This window comes from Phalangium opilio, unplaced genomic scaffold, assembly GCF_054372755.1.
Source record: "Phalangium opilio isolate 3A_F unplaced genomic scaffold, DU_Popi_V2 ptg000045l_1, whole genome shotgun sequence".
In the NCBI taxonomy this organism is placed as follows: domain Eukaryota; kingdom Metazoa; phylum Arthropoda; class Arachnida; order Opiliones; family Phalangiidae; genus Phalangium; species Phalangium opilio.
Window position 1 is genome coordinate 4,064,787 of NW_028324168.1, and position 17,960 is coordinate 4,082,746.

A 17,960-nucleotide genomic window follows, 5' to 3' on the forward strand; every position below is an offset into this window, starting at 1 on the left:
ACAAAGCGAGCACACTAACCTGTAGCCTGAGGGGGTCTACCTTAAAACCAATACAATGAAAATGCGATCGAGTTAGCTAGCGAACAGCGTAACCAGGCGCTGCCGTGAACCACTTTCAAAATTCAAACGCAATATAACAACACTTTCAACTAATTTCTATTTCAGAAACCTCGCCGGTGATGTCAAAAAGTCTCACGTATAATTTCAACAAAAAAAAAACTAAAAATCACCACGGCCAAGTTACAAAATAATCGCGTGTTTGACGAATCGCGACTATCACCAGGTAAAAAAGCATTCCTAGTTAAAGGGTTATCATTCCATTGGCTCAATTAAAGTCACGTGGTGGCGCGTGAGTACCAACCAAAGTTATGACCTCTAACTATCTATCAGATCTCTATTGTAATAAAAACATTGTTATACCTAATAATGTTGTTATAAAAAATGACCTTCACGGTTATAAAGAAATTACATAGGGTACGTTTTTAATGTATTTATCGCCAAGTTAATCGTAAGCTTTAGTAACTTTTTTTTTTCATTACGGATATGCCTTAACAAAGGGAGCTTGAAGCATGAAGGTTTGAAAATGATCTATGTTAATTAGATCGGAAAGATTAATTAGCCACTTCAAGATACTTAATGAAATTCTTTGAGACCTATTTTCAAGCCTTTCCAAAGATATTAATAAATAAGGTCCGAGCAAGAAGTTATATCAGTATCTCAGAGAGAAGATATAAGATGCCTTTGTATTCGCGCGCCATAGTCCCAATCTCCCTTTCAAAATACAAGGGGGGGGGGACGTAAAAGGAGGCGCCGGGCTATTTCGCTCTCGTCACTCGTCAGTCGGAAATTTTCCTCACTCGCGTCGTCGCGCTGACGTAGTTTTCAAGAACCAATGAGATGCTGGTTGTAATTTAGAGACGGGGATTGACTGCGGACCTACGTTAGGACTGGAGATAAAGCTGGAAATCTGGCGAATTTATATCTTCTCTCTGAGATACTGATATTCTAGAGGGCCGGTAGGCCCTTCTAGATAAGATCCCACACCCTCCCGTAATGTTAAATGAAAATTCACAGATTTTCGCCGATTTCCCCATAGGAATAACATGGGGTTTTTGGTGCTCCTGTACATCGAATCATTTAAAAACTAAAGCGAAGTTACGTTTCGGAATACTTTCAAATTAACAAGTAACTATTCAAGGTGTGCCTTTTTCAAGTTTCATAAAAATTAATTAAGTCTAAATATGTTAATTTAATTAAAAATGTAAGTACCTCAAAAGATTATTCTACAGCAGACGACGCTAATTGTTCATTACTCTACAGTAGACGACGCTAATTTGCCATTTCACCGCCTTGAAACTTTAACTTGATATTTTTCAATAAATATAACACCATATTTATTAAAAATTTCTCTGGCGGGTCTATTTTTCGTTTAATTATGTGTCTCGGTTGAAATTCTATACTTAAGATACCTTTTTAATTTATATTTTAGATGTTAGTTTCGACCAAGGCTTAAGTTGCCTTACTTAGGCCATGGATTTATAATAGAAGCTCACGCTTCATGGATATTTCACTGTAGCCTTCAGTAAGGCATAAGGATAGATGGATCAGTGTTGGAAATAAGGATTTTTTTAAAACTGGACCTGTGGCCTAGGTATTTTAATTAAAATAACTGGCCACGGTGCCACTCACTGTAAACGTACAAGGGCAGTGAACGCAATGTCATGGATAATTGTAATCGTAGAGTGGACTGTAAAAGATACGGATTTGATAGTTTAAAAATCGTGGCAGGATGTAGGTTTTGAAGTTGACTATAAAGCTCGGGTTCTAAAACGAATTGTGAGCCGTATCTTATAAGAATTAGTAGAAGTGTAGAACCATTTTTAACCTCGTCCTAGAAGTGAAAAATTTCGCATTTCAGGCAAAAAATTGTTTTGTAATAGATTAATACAAATGCAGACTGAAGGAACAGATATTATATAAAAAAGGACTTGGTTTGCCCAAGCCTAAAAAACAAAACGATAAGAGTTTTTTCCAGTTGACTGAAGCGCGGATATTTTATTTTTCTATATAACTTTAAAGACAATCCGTATTTTACTACTCTTTAGAATTTAATTCAATCTCCTGATTTTACTGGTAATAGATTTGTTTCCTATAAATTAATTGAAATAAAAAATTACTTATCTCAGATTTTTCAACAATTCCATTTTCGTAAAATTTTATCATGAAAAATCTGAGATAAGTAATTTTTTATTTCAATTAATTTATAGGAAATAAATCCATTACCAGTAAAATCAGGAGATTGAATTAAATTCTAAAGAGTAGTAAAATACGGATTGTCTTTAAAGTTATATAGAAAAATAAAATATCCGCGCTTCAGTCAACTGGAAAAAACTCTTATCGTTTTGTTTTTTAGGCTTGGGCAAACCAAGTCCTTTTTTATATAATAACTTCTTGGTCCGAGAAATTAAGAAATCATTTTCATAAACGTCCTCTCCGTAGGATTAACATGTGCTTATTTACACTACATCTTATAACTCTGGTTCTATAAGAGATACGGGAATTTCCTTTGAGTATGTTATAGCCCTATTTCTCCTCTTTCCAATGATACCTAATACTTGGTGTTATCACAATCAGGACCCGAGTAATTAAGCAAAATGTTCGTTATCATCCTCTCCGTAGGATTACATGAGTTTATTTACACTACATCTTTTAAGTCTGCTTCTATAAGAGATACGGGAATTTCCTTTGAGTATTTTATAGCCCTATTTCTCCTCTTTCCAATGATACCTAATACTTGGGGGTTACAACAGTCAGGGCCCAAGTAATTAAGCAAAATATTCATAAACGTCCTCTCCAAAGGCTTACACGTTCTAATTTAGACTACATCTTTTAACTCTGGTTCTATAAGAGATACAGTGAAGTCTTTTAAATATGTTATAGCCCTATCTTCAACTATACTAAATTCTTGTTGTTTTTTAAATAACATTTTAATGACTAATTTAAAACCTTACTTCATACTCCCTTCAAAAAAAAATATTTTTTATCATAACTTTGAGATCAGTGTTATTTTATTCCTTAAGCTGTTGACCATGAACATTTCGTTACCATGGTAACGAGAAATGGGTTCAACAGGGATATTGCATCATTAACCTTAACAGTAGCACCACGACCACTAAAACTGGAAAAAAGTTTTATTACATTTTTTTCGGTTTCGATATTGAGCTCTCTCAGACTCTGTCTCTATTTGGGTTTCGTAATTACCTTAAGTTAGGAAACAGATTATGTTTTTCGAATACTAATTTACTAAAAATGGACTAGGTATTTATTGCTTAAATTATTTTCGGTTGGCTAACAATTTTTTTTATAACGGGGTTTATTTAATTTAATTAGTTTCGCAGATAATTAAGTCTAAAAATTATAGGCAAGAAATATACGGTAGGTATGAATGTATTCCCCAGTTAGGGAAGGAAGGGTTAAAAGTCATAAAATGATGTGATGTTATGACAGATTTTGTCTCGGTCATAAACGAAGTAAACCACCGGGTCATAATTTGAATTCAAATTACGCCCCGGTATATAAAAAAAGGGTAGACTACCCCCGAGGGGAGAGACACTCTTCCGCAGCTAAGGAGACCAGACAAAACGTTTAAATTCTTTATAGTGAATAATAGGAATTTTTTTTATTTCTGGAATTAAAGGATTTTATAGGAGAAATAATGTGTTTTATAGGATTTTATAGGAGAAATAATGTGTTTTATAGGATTTTATAGGAGAAATAATGTGTTTTATAGGATTTTATAGGAGAAATAATGTGTTTTATATGATTTTATAGGAGAAATAATGTGTTTTATATGATTTTATAGGAGAAATAATGTGTTTTATAGGATTTTATAGGAGAAATAATGTGTTTTATATGATTTTATAGGAGAAATAATGTGTTTTATATGATTTTATAGGAGAAATAATGTGTTTTATATGATTTTATAGGAGAAATAATGTGTTTTATATGATTTTATAGGAGAAATAATGTGTTTTATATGATTTTATAGGAGAAATAATGTGTTTTATATGATTTTATAGGAGAAATGTGTTTTATAGGAAAATATAGGAGAAATGTGTTTTATAGGAAAATATAGGAGAAATGTGTTTTATAGGAAAATATAGGAGAAATGTGTTTTATAGGAAAATATAGGAGAAATGTGTTTTATAGGAAAATATAGGAGAAATGTGTTTTATAGGATTTTATAGGAGAAATGTGTTTTATAGGAAAATATAGGAATAAAAATGATGATCATATATATAATACTATTTTGGTTTAAACTATGTAGAAAAATCTCAAAAATAAAATAAATAAATAAATAGGATTTTACTTTGAAAAGAGGGGCTTAATTAAAATATAATATAATTAAAAAAAATGCTGAGCGAGCGATACGCAATTTCGGTCAAATCTAGTCAATTGTGATCTCAATAAAAGAGGTAACTAAATTTCGATGAATTTGATGTTAAACTATATGAAAACTTCCCAAACTAAGTCAAAAAATATATGATATTATAGGACCTTTCATGACATTATATGATAATATAGAACAGGTCCAAAAATATAGGATTTCATAGGAATTATAGTATAGAACTCCCTGGAAATTGAAAACTGTCTCTCCCCTCGAGTCTCGACTGACTAAGCGTTCATTTACACAGAATATTTACTCCTTTTTTCTTTGAAATGAAATTACTGTATTATTTAAATGATTTAGGCGTACGTATAACTTATCCTAAACCAGCGTAGGCGTTGTCGTTACCGGTTGTTTTTTCTGTTTTTTTTTTTCTTATTAAAATTTTCTATAGAAAAACGTCCGTTTCACTTTCATCTTGACGTATTTTTGCGTAATGTATAGCCAAGCAAAGCTAAGCTAACTCACCGGCGAATCTAGGTCGAACTTCGCCATGTTTTTCCCCCAAAAAAGAATAATGAATTAACTTAGGAACCATCAGACAGCTGTGGTGGTAGAATCGAAGGCCTCACACATATCTTAACCCCCTAATAGAAATTGGAATTTTTCTATCTCCCTCAAAACGTCAACACTATACCCTGCTTCTGATCTGAAGTTACACAAGAAAAACAAATTTATTTCATATAGGACCATAATAAAAAAATGTTTTCAAATTTGTCACTTGTCAGAAAAAAAACGTATTTGAAGTTATTGCACGAATTTTAAAATTTTCAAATTTGACCATGGGCATGAACACAATACCCTGCTACTGAGGTTACATAAGGAAAACCTGCTTATTTCATATTTGACCATAATAAAAAGTGTTTTCAGTTGTCGCTTGTCAAAAACACCTTTTTTGAAGTTAAGGCACGAATTTTAAATTTTAAAAATTTTACCATAGGCATTATAGTTAATTAAATGATTACTGTACACCTTCAGTTAGCCAATTTTGAAATTTGAAATTAGCCTTAATTTGAAACGGATTTCCTTGTCTGGATTTTGATTGGTTACGGGTCAATGAAAGGGTCAAAAATAACAGCGAAAACAGACCAATTTTCCTTTAACTAAAACACTTTTCGTTCGCAAAGAATATTTTTAATTTAATTAAGATTATATAAGTGTTTTCGAAGTCGTCAAGGTAAAAACCCACCGAAGTTATCATATTTGATCTTAACAAAAAAAAATCACGTTGCGTTTTATCTGTATTTCTTCAAATTTTCACGATATAATCGATTAAGTTCATACCACATCAAAAATCAAAAAATCCCATTATTATATTTAAAGCTATAAGCTATAGTATATTTATTTTAATGTAAAATTTCAAGCTCCATTTCATGCAAGCTGAGTTAAATCACGAATCATTTGCATAAACGTTTAATAATAATAAAACACTATAAATCGTTAAAACTGCTTTTGAAATTCAGAAAATAATTAAGGTTACCATGTTTCCAAGACGAAAAAGAAAATAAATAAATATTGTTTAGATTTTGGGTGTTGTTAAGTTGTTTACAGTTTGCTAAAAGAAAACAACGGTACAAAAAACAAAACCTTGACCCCGTGCTGCTCATATCTGAGTCATTTTTACCGATATTTAATTTATAGTTCTTTAGCGGTTTGGACAAAACACGAGGATCAATAATATTTTAATAACTATTGTCAACCCATCTCAAAAAGAAAATAATAATAATAATAATATTTAACTGAAAATATTTTAAAAGTCGTTCAGGTTTCATTCCAGCTCGTTTCAAAGAGCGGAAAAGATCTAAAAGCTGGCACAAAAGAGACTTAAAAGTACCCTTTAATTATATCCCACCCTTTAAGGGAATTTAACCGCTTAAAAACCGCTAAGAAAATTTAAATAATAGCGCCATAACAAAAGGTATAACTTGAAAAAGGGAAACCAGTTTCATCTTAAAGGAGAGAGATTGATTGAGCCGTAACCTCCATACATATAGCGTTGAAGTCTGTACCATTACTACCCCCATCTACAGAGGCAACGAAGTCCTCCCAGCATGATTAGCATTTCGTTAGGGCCCTCTTGTTTCTCAATGAAAAATAAACTAGTTCTCATACAAATACAATGGAGCTACGCTACGAGGCAGCACTTAATAATGGCCTACCGAATGGTAGGAAAGCGCGCAAGGTACACTGGGAGACTTTCATTGCCGCAGGTCTACCATTATCATTACCACTCCATCTTAACTCTTTTCTCCTTGGTTTCATATGCGCCCTGAAGGAAAATTTTTAAAGAAACTTTTTTCTATGAAAAATCAAAGTACTAAATATTTCAACCCCATCTTTCTAGAAACCTTTGAATTACTCTAACAAATAAATTTAAATAAATTGCAAATTATTATTCTTAAAACATTGAAAAAATCGATAAATTATTAAACGAAATATTTCATTAAGATAATTAGCATAAATTTACCACACTAATTTTTCCTTATCGTTTCTAGAACCATTTACAAACAGTAAATAATTATTAGGTAATGATATTTTTCACGCAAAAAAAGAAAGAAGAATAATATACAAACCAGGAAAACATTTCCACAAAATGTTAGTTAGACTATAGAGGCGATTTTAATTTATTACATGGGGCCCACGACTACCTTGGATTCAAGGTGATACATTTAAATTCTAGACTAAAGAATACATAGACTTTAAGTTCTTCTGCAACTTCGAACGAGACGGTTGGGCCCCCAAAATAATTTAAGACACGGGTCAGCAATTCTTAATCCTGATTGGTCAAAATTATAACTTACAAAGGGGCCCCATTACTACTCAGTGATCGTATATAAACAAGTGTGCTCTGTATATTTCGAAATATCTTTAAAAAAATATCGCATGATCATGAAGTCAATCGTAAGTACAACATTATCATTTGACGTTAAGTGAAGTACTGTTATCTATTCTTTTTAAATTTTGATGCTTTGAATGTTACATAATACTTAGTCCAAAAGTAGTTATGTGACTCAAGATTTCAGACTTTAAACTTTTATAACACAGGGGCTTTTGACTGTTCTCTACGCTTTAATTGCTGTAAGTTACGCTGGATACGCTGCAGCACCTCCTCCCATAGTTCAAGCAGCACCTATTTTGCACGCTCCACGTCCAGTAATTCACCAAGCACCTGTTCTCCACGCGCCACCTCCTCTAGTTCATGCAGCACCTCAGCCTGTTTTGCACGCGCCTCGTCAAGTAGTTCATCAAGCACCTCTTTTCCATGCCGCCCCTCGTCAAGTAGTTCAACAAGCACCTGTTTACCATGCCGCCCCTCCCATAGTTCAACAAGCACCTGTTTTCCACGCCGCCCCTCCCATAGTTCAACAAGCACCTCTTTTCCATGCCGCCCCTCAACCCATTCTGCACGCCGCCCCTCCTCTAGTTCACCAAGCACCTATTTTCCACGCAGCCCCTCCCATAGTTCACCAAGCACCTGCACTTCAAGCGGCGCCTGTACTCCATGCTGAACCGGTACTGCCAGTTTACAAAGCCAAATCTGCACTCAAAACGGTTCGGGGTCACACCGTTTTGCACCCTCAAAGATTCGACGGTTTCGTACCAATTTCAAGTTCATATCGGTCTTCTAAAGTTTACCTTTTCTAAAAACTAATACTGCCTCAATTTAATTACTTAATTCAAGAGTGAAATGAACTGTATTGAATTGGTTTTTGATTTATTCTAATAAAGTAAAAGTTGAAGTCAGATGATTCTATACTACTTATTTAAAACCAAACGCACTTGACCTTATATTCTTAATGCACTTGACAAGGCTTAACGACGTATTTTAATTTTGACTCAAAAAAGTCACGTGGTCTGTGACCTTTTAAGGTCAGTTAAAATAGCCTCGTTAAGCCTTGCCAACAAGGGTGTGCCAACTACGGGGGCAGCGGGGGCGAAGACCCCGCTCAAATTTTCAACTCTATATGGGACTTCATTAGGCAGCCATTTTGCCCCCGCTCGACTAGAAAATTTTGGCTCATGTTGGCACGCCCCTGCTTGCCAAATTTATTAACTACAAAGAACATATTAGTTTGAAAATTAGGCCTAGTAAGCTAAAATCCTAAGCCTAACTTCACTTACCAATCAATGTATATAAAAGAGGAAATAACGAAACTTAAACTTTCTCAAACTCACCCAACGCACAATAAAAAAGAAATGGGTCAGTGTCAAGGGGCCCAACGAAAAAATGTCGGTCACCACGCCCAAGTAAAAAACGTTACATCGTTACTTGTCATGAAATGTCTAAACATGCAACGTAGCGTTAGACCTATCATTAAATTCAAGGTATTTTATATCAAACCGTGGATTTATCGAACTTTCTTTACCATACATGATTAGGTTACAAAAAACCTAAAACTTTAAAATCACCACGAAGTTAATTTAATTAACTAAATATTATGTTTTTAACGACGTTATTATTTGGCAAAATCTTTACTGTAAAATATTTTTTTTATAAAACTATTCTTTCAACTGCCTTCAAAAAAACCCGACACTTCAGTATTATCACCAAATTCTTTTACGTAGGCCGGGGGGTGTGTACCCAACCATACCCATATAGAATATTAACCAAATATGGTTTAAATAACCAATAGAAAGAAGAATTAAAAACAATTACAATTTCGAAGGTGAAAGAAACTAAACGACAAAGAATGCAGCAGTTAATCTAGTATCAGCACCATGGTACCTTTAACTTTAATATAAGTAATGGGAAAAATAGTACGTACTGTCATATCCCAATAATTAGGGTGGAGATGTAACCATAAGGTTAAGGTCACAGCGAAAATAATTTACCTTTTTGAAAATTTGAAATATTTTGACAAAAATATTTGAAAGAAACTATAGAAGAATTTAAGAATAAGGGTGTTGACTAAAAATATTAATTATCAATTTTTAACAATTACTGAACTAATGCCAAATGAGCACCCACTAAGTTGGGTTAGTATAAATATGAGTGTCAAGTGCATTGCCAAAATTAGTTACAAACTAAGCTCCATTCAATAGATATTGACAAGTTTAGCTCGATCGCTAAGGCTGAAAATCATCATGAAAACCATCGTAAATAAATATTTCTATAGTTCTTAAGACTAGGAGCATTGATACCAATTACACAACAGGAGGTCAGGCTACTTGGAGTACAAAGTGAAGTACCCAGTAGCCTAGAATCCTGGTGTAATTGGTATCAATCCTTCTAGTCTGAGAAATATATATTATTATATTTTATATTAAATTGAATTTGCTATATTTGTTTGCAGGTTGCTTTGGTATTGCTTTTTGCCTTGTTGTCGGTATGCACCGCTGGTTATATCTACTCCAGGCCATTGTACAGCAAGTACAGAATTGCACCTGGCAATTATCAATTGCACCCTAGTGGAGGACCATTCATTCCAATCAGCTATACATACAGACACGGAATTTTCTAAGAAAATTCAAATTTACTCTATCGGTAAGAAATTTTAATTTTTTTTTCATCCCCAATTAAAACTATGAATTTCTGCCTAATTTAATTATAATTAAATTAAATTAAATTAATCTCAATTAGGATATGGAAACTGGACCGTATATAATTGTAATAACTGAAAAAATATAATTTTTTAAATAAGTACTTTTGTTAAATCTTTTAAAAATCTGAAATTGTACAAAACAAATGTTACGAAAATTTTATAATTATTAAAAACTGGTTATCTTTTAAATATTTCTATGGTTATTTGGTATTATTATAAAATTCTGGGTAACCTGAAGGGAAAAGATGATTAAAGCACAACTTGTTACCGTGCGCCACTCTGGGAAAGTAATTTAAAAATACTACCTTTAAGGGATATGGGATAATTACCATTACCGAATCTAATATACCCCTCCTAAAACTACGAGATTAAATACCGCTTAACTTCAAAGTTAACTTGATAAAATTACGCTTTAAATAGATATAGATCGACAAGTTAACTTGACTAAAAGGAAGAATATAAAAAACCTTGAAAAAGAAATTAATTTAATGCTATGATGGCAATTAAAAGGTAATATAATCCCAGATTTTTTTTTTAAAAAAAACGTCTTTTTTTAAACACCTTAGTAACAAGAAACAGAATTTAAATCGCCCACGTGATATCAAGTTTTTAAATTTAAAGTCACGTGCTATTGAAATTTACAATTTAAATATTAAATAACTTCTAGGTTGGTTGAACGAGAAAGTATTTCGATATTTGAAAATTTTTTATTTAGGCCTGTTTAAATTGAAGTTAATATTTTAAGTTTTTAGCTATGGAAGATTTATACGAACTGTGTTCCCATTTGGGCGTTGTACTTTTATCTTTCGAAAGTTTTGTGAGAGAGAGTGAGAGTGAGAGTTTAAATTCCCTGAAGCTAATTAACATCCTAGACCCGAGGGTTTATTTTGACTTCTGTTCGTTAAAAAAAATGAGTTTTAACCTTGACAATGAGCTATTTCGAGATATAAATTAAAACAGCCATTTTTCATCATGATTAAGTCTAACAATTTTGCGATGGGTTATAAAGAGTTAAAAAATGTTTTGCAGTTTGGTTCAGACTAAAAAAAACAGTCATCTGCTTTTCAACATTATCGCGTTCTCTTTTTTTGATTAGATGAAACTTTGACCAATAAGAGAGAGAGAGCTCACTGACCATAAATGTTCTGATATTAATTTTAGGCCTGATATAGTCAACTTTAAACATCACTTTTACAATCAAATCGCAATGTTGTATTTATGATTTGAACCTATTGTTATAACTTGCAACCCTTCGAATGGTATGGTACTGGTCAATGTGAACTCAACCTATCTGTTTTTAAAAAATAATTCGCGTTCCCTCTTTTGATTGGATGAAACTTTGACCAATGAGAGAATGCAATGACCAAAAATGGTCTGATATTAATTTTAGGTCTAAAATAATCAACTTTAAAAATTAGTTCTAAAATCAAATCGCTTTGTTTTGAACCTATTGTTCAAAAACCCTTTGGTATTGTCCTGTTCAATGTGAACTCAACCTAAAGTTATCCACGCCACAAAAAATGGTCCCGGTATGTCTTAGGGCCAAGGCCAAAATTATCACTAACACAAACCACTTTCCCTTTACCAAAAGAAAAAGGGGGCTGCAATTACCCGGTATTCCCAACAGTCCAACACCACTCCATCCAGAACCTGTCTCTTCAATATGACGATACACCCTTCAAGAAACCTCAAGATCATACGCGGTATACCCCCATCTTAACCTGACAGTAGAATTCAAGGTCAATTTCGTCAAAAATTATGATACACCCCTTTGGGTCCATCAACCCCGAAAAATCCTGATATAATATTACACATAAAAAATTAAATTTCCACTTTCATTTTCAAAAAGAAGGGGGATACTTACTTAAGTAACAAGGCCTTAAGGGATACGCCCGGATTGGTTAGTTTGGGACTCACCTGTCCAGCGTATCTACAGGTATTTTTAATGAATAGCTTGAAGCGGTGCGGTGTTTTTTAAATGTTTAAAGTTAAGTGTAGTACATGATGGGTCTAAACGGGGGGTAAGGATGGGCACTATATAAAGGGAAGGGTTGGGTCATTTCAAGTTACAATTCGCTTGCTAAAATTCCAAACTACACTTCGACACAGTCGTCCATTTGTGATAAAATTCAACCAAAAATGAACGCCTTGGTAAGTTATTTTTCTTAAGATTTTTGGTTTAAAATGTGGTAATGAATATCAACTTTACTCTATTTTGGAAAGAGAGTACATCAATCTCTGTTGGGTCGTGAATTAAGAAAAGTTATCGATGTACTGATGCTAAATTAGATTATAATAATAATTTTATAGCGATGCCATAGTATAAAACGTAACGTCTTATATACTGTACTTAGCCAAGAAGCGATATCTAGTTTACTAGGGAGAAGTTATAAACTCGCCAAATTTCTAGCTTTATCTCCAGTCCAAACGTAGGTCCGGAGTTAATCCCCGCCTCTAAATTACAACCAGCATCTCAATGGTTCTTGAAAACTCACGTCAGCGCGACGCGAATGAGGAAAATTACGTATTTTCCGACTGAGGAGAGGCGAAATATCCCGGCCTCCTTTTACGTCCCCCCTTGTATTTTGAAAGTGGGACTGGGACTATGGCGCCCTTATACCTTCTCCCTAGTAAACTAGATATCGCTTTTTGACTTAGCTAAAGATAGCTTGCACTAAAAGGGCACTATCCAACGTTTGTTAGATTTAACTTTAACAGTTTTAGGGGGGTTCAAAACAAGTATAGGTCATCTTGGCGTCTTAAGTCTAAATTAACGTATTAACAATAGGAAACTTTAATCTTATTTACAGACTGCCCTTTCACTTTTCGCCGTTTTGGCCATGGCTATGGGAACCGCCTTATACTACCCAGGATCTTACGTTGCTGGGGCCTACGCCCCAGTAGCTAGTGCCTATTCGGCTTATTCCCCAGTTGCCAGCGCCTATTCTGCGTATTCCCCAGTTGGAAGCGTCTATTCCCCCGTGGCCAGCTCTTACAGTTCCGTGGTCAGCAGTTACTCGCCTGTCGCATCAAGCTATTTGGGTTACCAACCAGCGGTCAAGTCTTATTACACCGGACTGTCCGGAATCGGAGGTTATAGTGGCTACGCCTATCCTTATGGTGTTAAATACGTTTAAAGTGAGTGGAGATTGATTTATTTTTTAATTTGAAATTTTGTAAATAGAGTAAAGGCACCTTATGTTAGCTTCCCATAAACAATAATGCAATCAAAGGCAGGGTACTGATATACCTTCTGTAAATGATTAATTTTATGCAAATATAACCGAAGAATAAGTAATTCTTCGTCATAATTTCGAGGTAGATAAACTTCAGAGTTATATTTATAAATTTATGATAAAACTCAAGATTTTGATACGAATTCAGTTGATTTAATTTTAATCTTCCTCATCTAACTTGTGTTGAAGATAAACATCAGTGTTATAGTTACTTATAAAGCTATAAAATTTAACTAATCTAATTTAAATATTTTCTTTGCAGAACTGCTCTGACAAAAACTGAACAGAACTCGCTCGCTTGAACCGACTGATTCTCCGCCAAATCATTGCATCGCATCGCATCGCATCTACATCAGCTTAATTAATTATTTTCTGTTAATTACGACTGTATAAATTCTCGTTAAAAATTTCATGAAATACGTTTTCATCATTAAAACCGCTTTGTTATTTGTTAAGAATTGCAAACTTTGTTCATTATTTTCTTTCCCTTTCACTATAATCACTTACAAAGTCACTTGACACTGTTAAAAATAGGCCTAAAACCACAAACCAACTTACATAAAAGAATTAACATAAATACTCTAACAAAAATCGGCCCAAAAAATCTTTATATTTAAAAGAACCATAAACAACAAACACGAGGGAGGTCTAGGCCTACATATTAAGCGTTTTGTTTTGCTTAAAAATTGTTTATCATAAATTCGAATCAAGACTATTCGGTTTAAGTTTTGACACCTCTAAACACCACCCACAAAGATTTAAGAAAAGAGAAAAAATACATATGCAAATTAGATAAAATAAACCACAACTGTTTAGTGTTTAACATAAGCACACGGGCCGGGCGTTGTCTTGAATACGGTATATTTTAACATAAAAACTAGGCAGGCACCGATCTGTGACCAACACCGAGTTTGGATAACGGATATCTTAAAACTAAAAACTCGTAACAATAAAAATCATTAAATCGGACCTTTAAATTCTTTTTTTTTTTTTCGTAACACCGAAACTTATGGGAGCTTAGATGAGATAGTTGACGATTAGGAGCTAAATTAAAATTAGTTTTAAGCGTCATTTGAAGGATATTGAGCAATTAAATTATTTCTTAAAGTTTTTAAATTTAGATTTATATTAAATGGAGTAAACTAAATTGCGAACAAATGTTGCTAGTCATTTATGACGTGTGAAATTCAACCGTATGTACAACCATGAAGTGATATCTAGTTTTTTCAGGGAGAAGGTATAAGATGCCTAAGTATTCGCACGCCATAGTCCCAGTCCCCCTTTCAAAATACAAGGGGGGACGTAAAAGGAGGCCGGCTATTTCGCCTCTCCTCAGTCGGAAAATATGACTGTAATTTTCGTCATTCGCGTCGCGCTGACGTGAGTTTTCAAGAACCAATGAGATGCTGGTTGTAATTCAGAGGCGGTGGGAATTAACTCCGGACCTACTATACGTTTGGACTGGAGATAAAGCTGGAAATGTGGATGAATGCATTTATACCTTCTCCCGAATGAACTTCTTGGTATAACAGACTAAAAATCTAGCCCTTCCTTTAGTGCACACACGTTATCTATGTCTTTATATAACTTTTGTTTATACCACAAACCAAAAACAAAACCACCACCTCATCTACGAATATTTTCCACGCAAGGTGTGTTGTGTGTTTAGTGTTTGGGTGTTTGATAACTGGTATAGTAATTTCATATTAACCTATAAAATATTTTTCACGTTTGCCCTTTGCCAAAAAAAAGTTTTTGTCTTTTGATAAGACTGACTCAATTGGTGGTGGTGGTACATGGTACCACGAGTACCGTGACAAAATGTATCTAAAGTGGGATTAAGCTAACGCTAGAGATATATTGTTATTTTGCAAGGGCATTTTTTTAAAACGTTCATTATTTCTTGGTTGTGTGTTACGTATGTCTCGGGTCGCCCTCGTTTGATTTCAAGAAAGTTACGAGAGAAAAAATAAAAGAAGGGAATTAAAGGAAATTTTGAAAGGGTGGGGTGTCCGGTAATTGCTAGTGTCGGTATCCATTGTATTGTTATCAAACTAGTATAAATACCAATGTGAAATTGGTGAACATTATCAGTTCTTTGGATTAAGTATCACAAAGCGCAACTAGTAAAAATGAACTCCTTGGTATGTTACTTCTAAAGAACTTTCTAAGTTTCAGTTACTGGCCATTACAAGTACTTACTAAGTCTTATACCATTACAGATCTTCGCCTCTGCCCTTTTGGCTTGCGCCACCGTTGCTTTTGGTGGACTTGTCGCCCCGGTTGCCCCAGTACTTAAGGTAGCCAACTCCGCGGTCACCTACTCATTTGATAACCAAAAGGCCTTGCCCTATGGCGGATACGGACACGGTTTGGGATACGGAGGTGTCGGTTTGGGTTACGGAGGATACGGTGCCGGATACGGAGGTCTCGGTTACGGCAAAGGACTCATCGCCGCTCCAGCCGTCGCTGTTGCCGCCCCAGTAGTCGCCCCCGTGGCCGCTTATGGTCATGGTTTGGGTTTAGGCTATGGTAAGGGTCTCGTTGGAGCCGGATATGGTTTGGGATACGGACGAGGACTTGTCGGAGCCGGATACGGTCTCGGACACGGTGTTGGTCTCGGTTATGGCCGAGGACTTATTGGAGCTGGATATGGTCTCGGACACGGAGCTGGTCTAGGTTACGGTTTGGGTTACGGACATGGTCACGGATACCACGGTTAAACTTTGACCTGACCGACTTTAACAGGTAATCAATACTATGGCGTCATGTTTTTAAATCTTTACACGATGGTGTACTACCAAAATGGCGCGCTTCTAATTTGTTAATTACATTTTCCAAGTACTTAATGGTATTTTTCTTTTTTGGTCTATTTCAGATTTAACCAAAGATCTACCGAGCTATACCAACCGCTTTTAATTTAATTAAATGTATAATTTAAATATATATTACCATCAAAGATGAAAGTGAATCAAAATAAATGATTTTAACATTAACTGATTTCGTTATTGCCCTTGTATTTAGGCATAGACAATGATAAGATTTTATAAAAATGGGTTCCTACCGTGGTTGAAGTTCTAGGAGTAATTGATCACTTTCCTTGTTAATTACTTTGAACCAAAGCCATTGTGGTGGTAATTTGATGGTTTGTTGCGCAGGGGATTGTTGCGTTGAATTAATTAGCCAAATTTTCTCAACCACAGTTGATCGGATGCACGTACTTCATGCTAATGAACAATAAGTAAACATTAGAAATAGGCGTATGACATTTTTTATATTACAATAAGTAACAATTAAACATCTGAATTAATTTGCCTTGAAAATACGTGGGTGTAAAAATCAGTTTATAATCAGATCACTGCATTTTCTTGCCGAAAAAAATTTAAGAAAAAAATTTCAAAATAAAACAAGCAAAGCCACCTTAACCTTCAAGTCAATAGCCATGAGTCTGTGACATACCAGACATTGTAATTAAACGCTCTATCGCTTTTCGTACGATGCCCATGATACGCCATCAAGGTTATGTACTTAAAACACCCGAGACATGTTATTATACGCTTCCCTGAAACCTCACATGATTTTCCTTTTTTTTTAACCTTAGACTTTTTATACTTTAAACGCGCATTCCTCGAAATTAAACACTGAATTTAATTAAATTAATTTAATTTAACGTTAATCTAAGTCGTATCGACAAATCCAAGGTTTCGTCACACTATCATAGCTTAAATTGTCAATGCCAAATAAATAAATAATTGATATTAAATTTAATTGAGGGTTATTCTATTTGGGTGTCAGTATAAATACCACTTCTACCCAAACAATTAACCAGTTAGTTAGTTTCCTTCCGTTCAGTAGCAAGTAGCCCCGTAAATACTTCCTAAAATCATGAACACCTTGGTAAGATTCTTCACTAACGTGTGGCCAAATATCGTAAAGAATTGCTAAGCCTTGTTTCTAATCTCTAACAGATTGTCCTTGCTGCCCTCGCCGCTCTCTTTGCCACAAGTATGGCTGGAGTTGTATCTCCAATAAGCCATGGAGGAATTGGTGCCATTGGACATGGTTCTATTGGAAACATTGGTAGTTCCGCTGTCACTTACAGCATTGGTACGAAAAGATGATGCATGGTTTGTATTTATGTTCAAATGACTTAATCTTAACCTATTATCCTAACAGATAACCAAAAGACTTATGGGTCGCAAATTGTTGGACTCGCGAACTCTATTGGTTTGGCAGGACTTGCCCCATTTGGTTTAGGATTTGGTGGACTTGGCGTCAATGGTATTAGTGGACTTGGACTTAGCGGAATTGGTGGACTTGGAGGAATTAACGGGATTGGTTTGAGGGGTGTTGGCCCTATTGGCCTTGCCGGAATATCTCCAGTAGGAGTTGCTGGCATAAGCCCAATTGGACTAGGACTTGGCGGTGTTGGTTTGGGCAGTATTGGGTATGGTACTGGAGTTGGTGGTATCAGCGGTATTGGTATTAACAAAGGACTTATCGGTTAAACAGGTAAGTTAACTTATAAATCTTTAAATTATAATAATTCCTAATTAAGTCTTTGTTCATTATTTGCAGATAATGCTAACAGGAAACGAAGAATAATTTTAATTTTTGCCTATTTATTTCATTTGTACCAGTATTTTCTAAATTAAACTATGATTTTTATACTGCAAAAATGGCGGTTCAAATGACCTACATTCATCTACCGCCACCATGTCCTGAATTAGGCCC

At 34.6% G+C, this 17,960-nt stretch overlaps 3 protein-coding genes across 3 annotated transcripts; all 3 read left to right on the forward strand.

The window, feature by feature from the left end:
- Positions 1-7,312: 7,312 nt before the first annotated feature.
- LOC149676853 (uncharacterized) lies at positions 7,313-8,191 on the forward strand. Its single transcript, XM_089838418.1, has 2 exons — positions 7,313-7,348; positions 7,493-8,191. The coding sequence occupies exons 1-2, from the start codon at positions 7,331-7,333 to the stop codon at positions 8,090-8,092; spliced, it is 618 nt and encodes a 205-aa protein (XP_089694544.1). The 5' UTR covers positions 7,313-7,330; the 3' UTR covers positions 8,093-8,191.
- Positions 8,192-11,980: 3,789 nt separating this feature from the next.
- Positions 11,981-13,660, forward strand: LOC149676854 (uncharacterized). The gene is made up of 3 exons (XM_089838477.1): positions 11,981-12,141; positions 12,801-13,128; positions 13,489-13,660. The coding sequence occupies exons 1-2, from the start codon at positions 12,130-12,132 to the stop codon at positions 13,125-13,127; spliced, it is 339 nt and encodes a 112-aa protein (XP_089694603.1). The 5' UTR covers positions 11,981-12,129; the 3' UTR covers position 13,128; positions 13,489-13,660.
- A 1,371-nt stretch (positions 13,661-15,031) lies between these two features.
- On the forward strand, positions 15,032-16,199 carry LOC149676855 (uncharacterized). Its single transcript, XM_089838446.1, has 3 exons — positions 15,032-15,370; positions 15,449-15,974; positions 16,105-16,199. The coding sequence occupies exons 1-2, from the start codon at positions 15,359-15,361 to the stop codon at positions 15,947-15,949; spliced, it is 513 nt and encodes a 170-aa protein (XP_089694572.1). The 5' UTR covers positions 15,032-15,358; the 3' UTR covers positions 15,950-15,974; positions 16,105-16,199.
- The last annotated feature ends 1,761 nt before the right edge of the window (positions 16,200-17,960 follow it).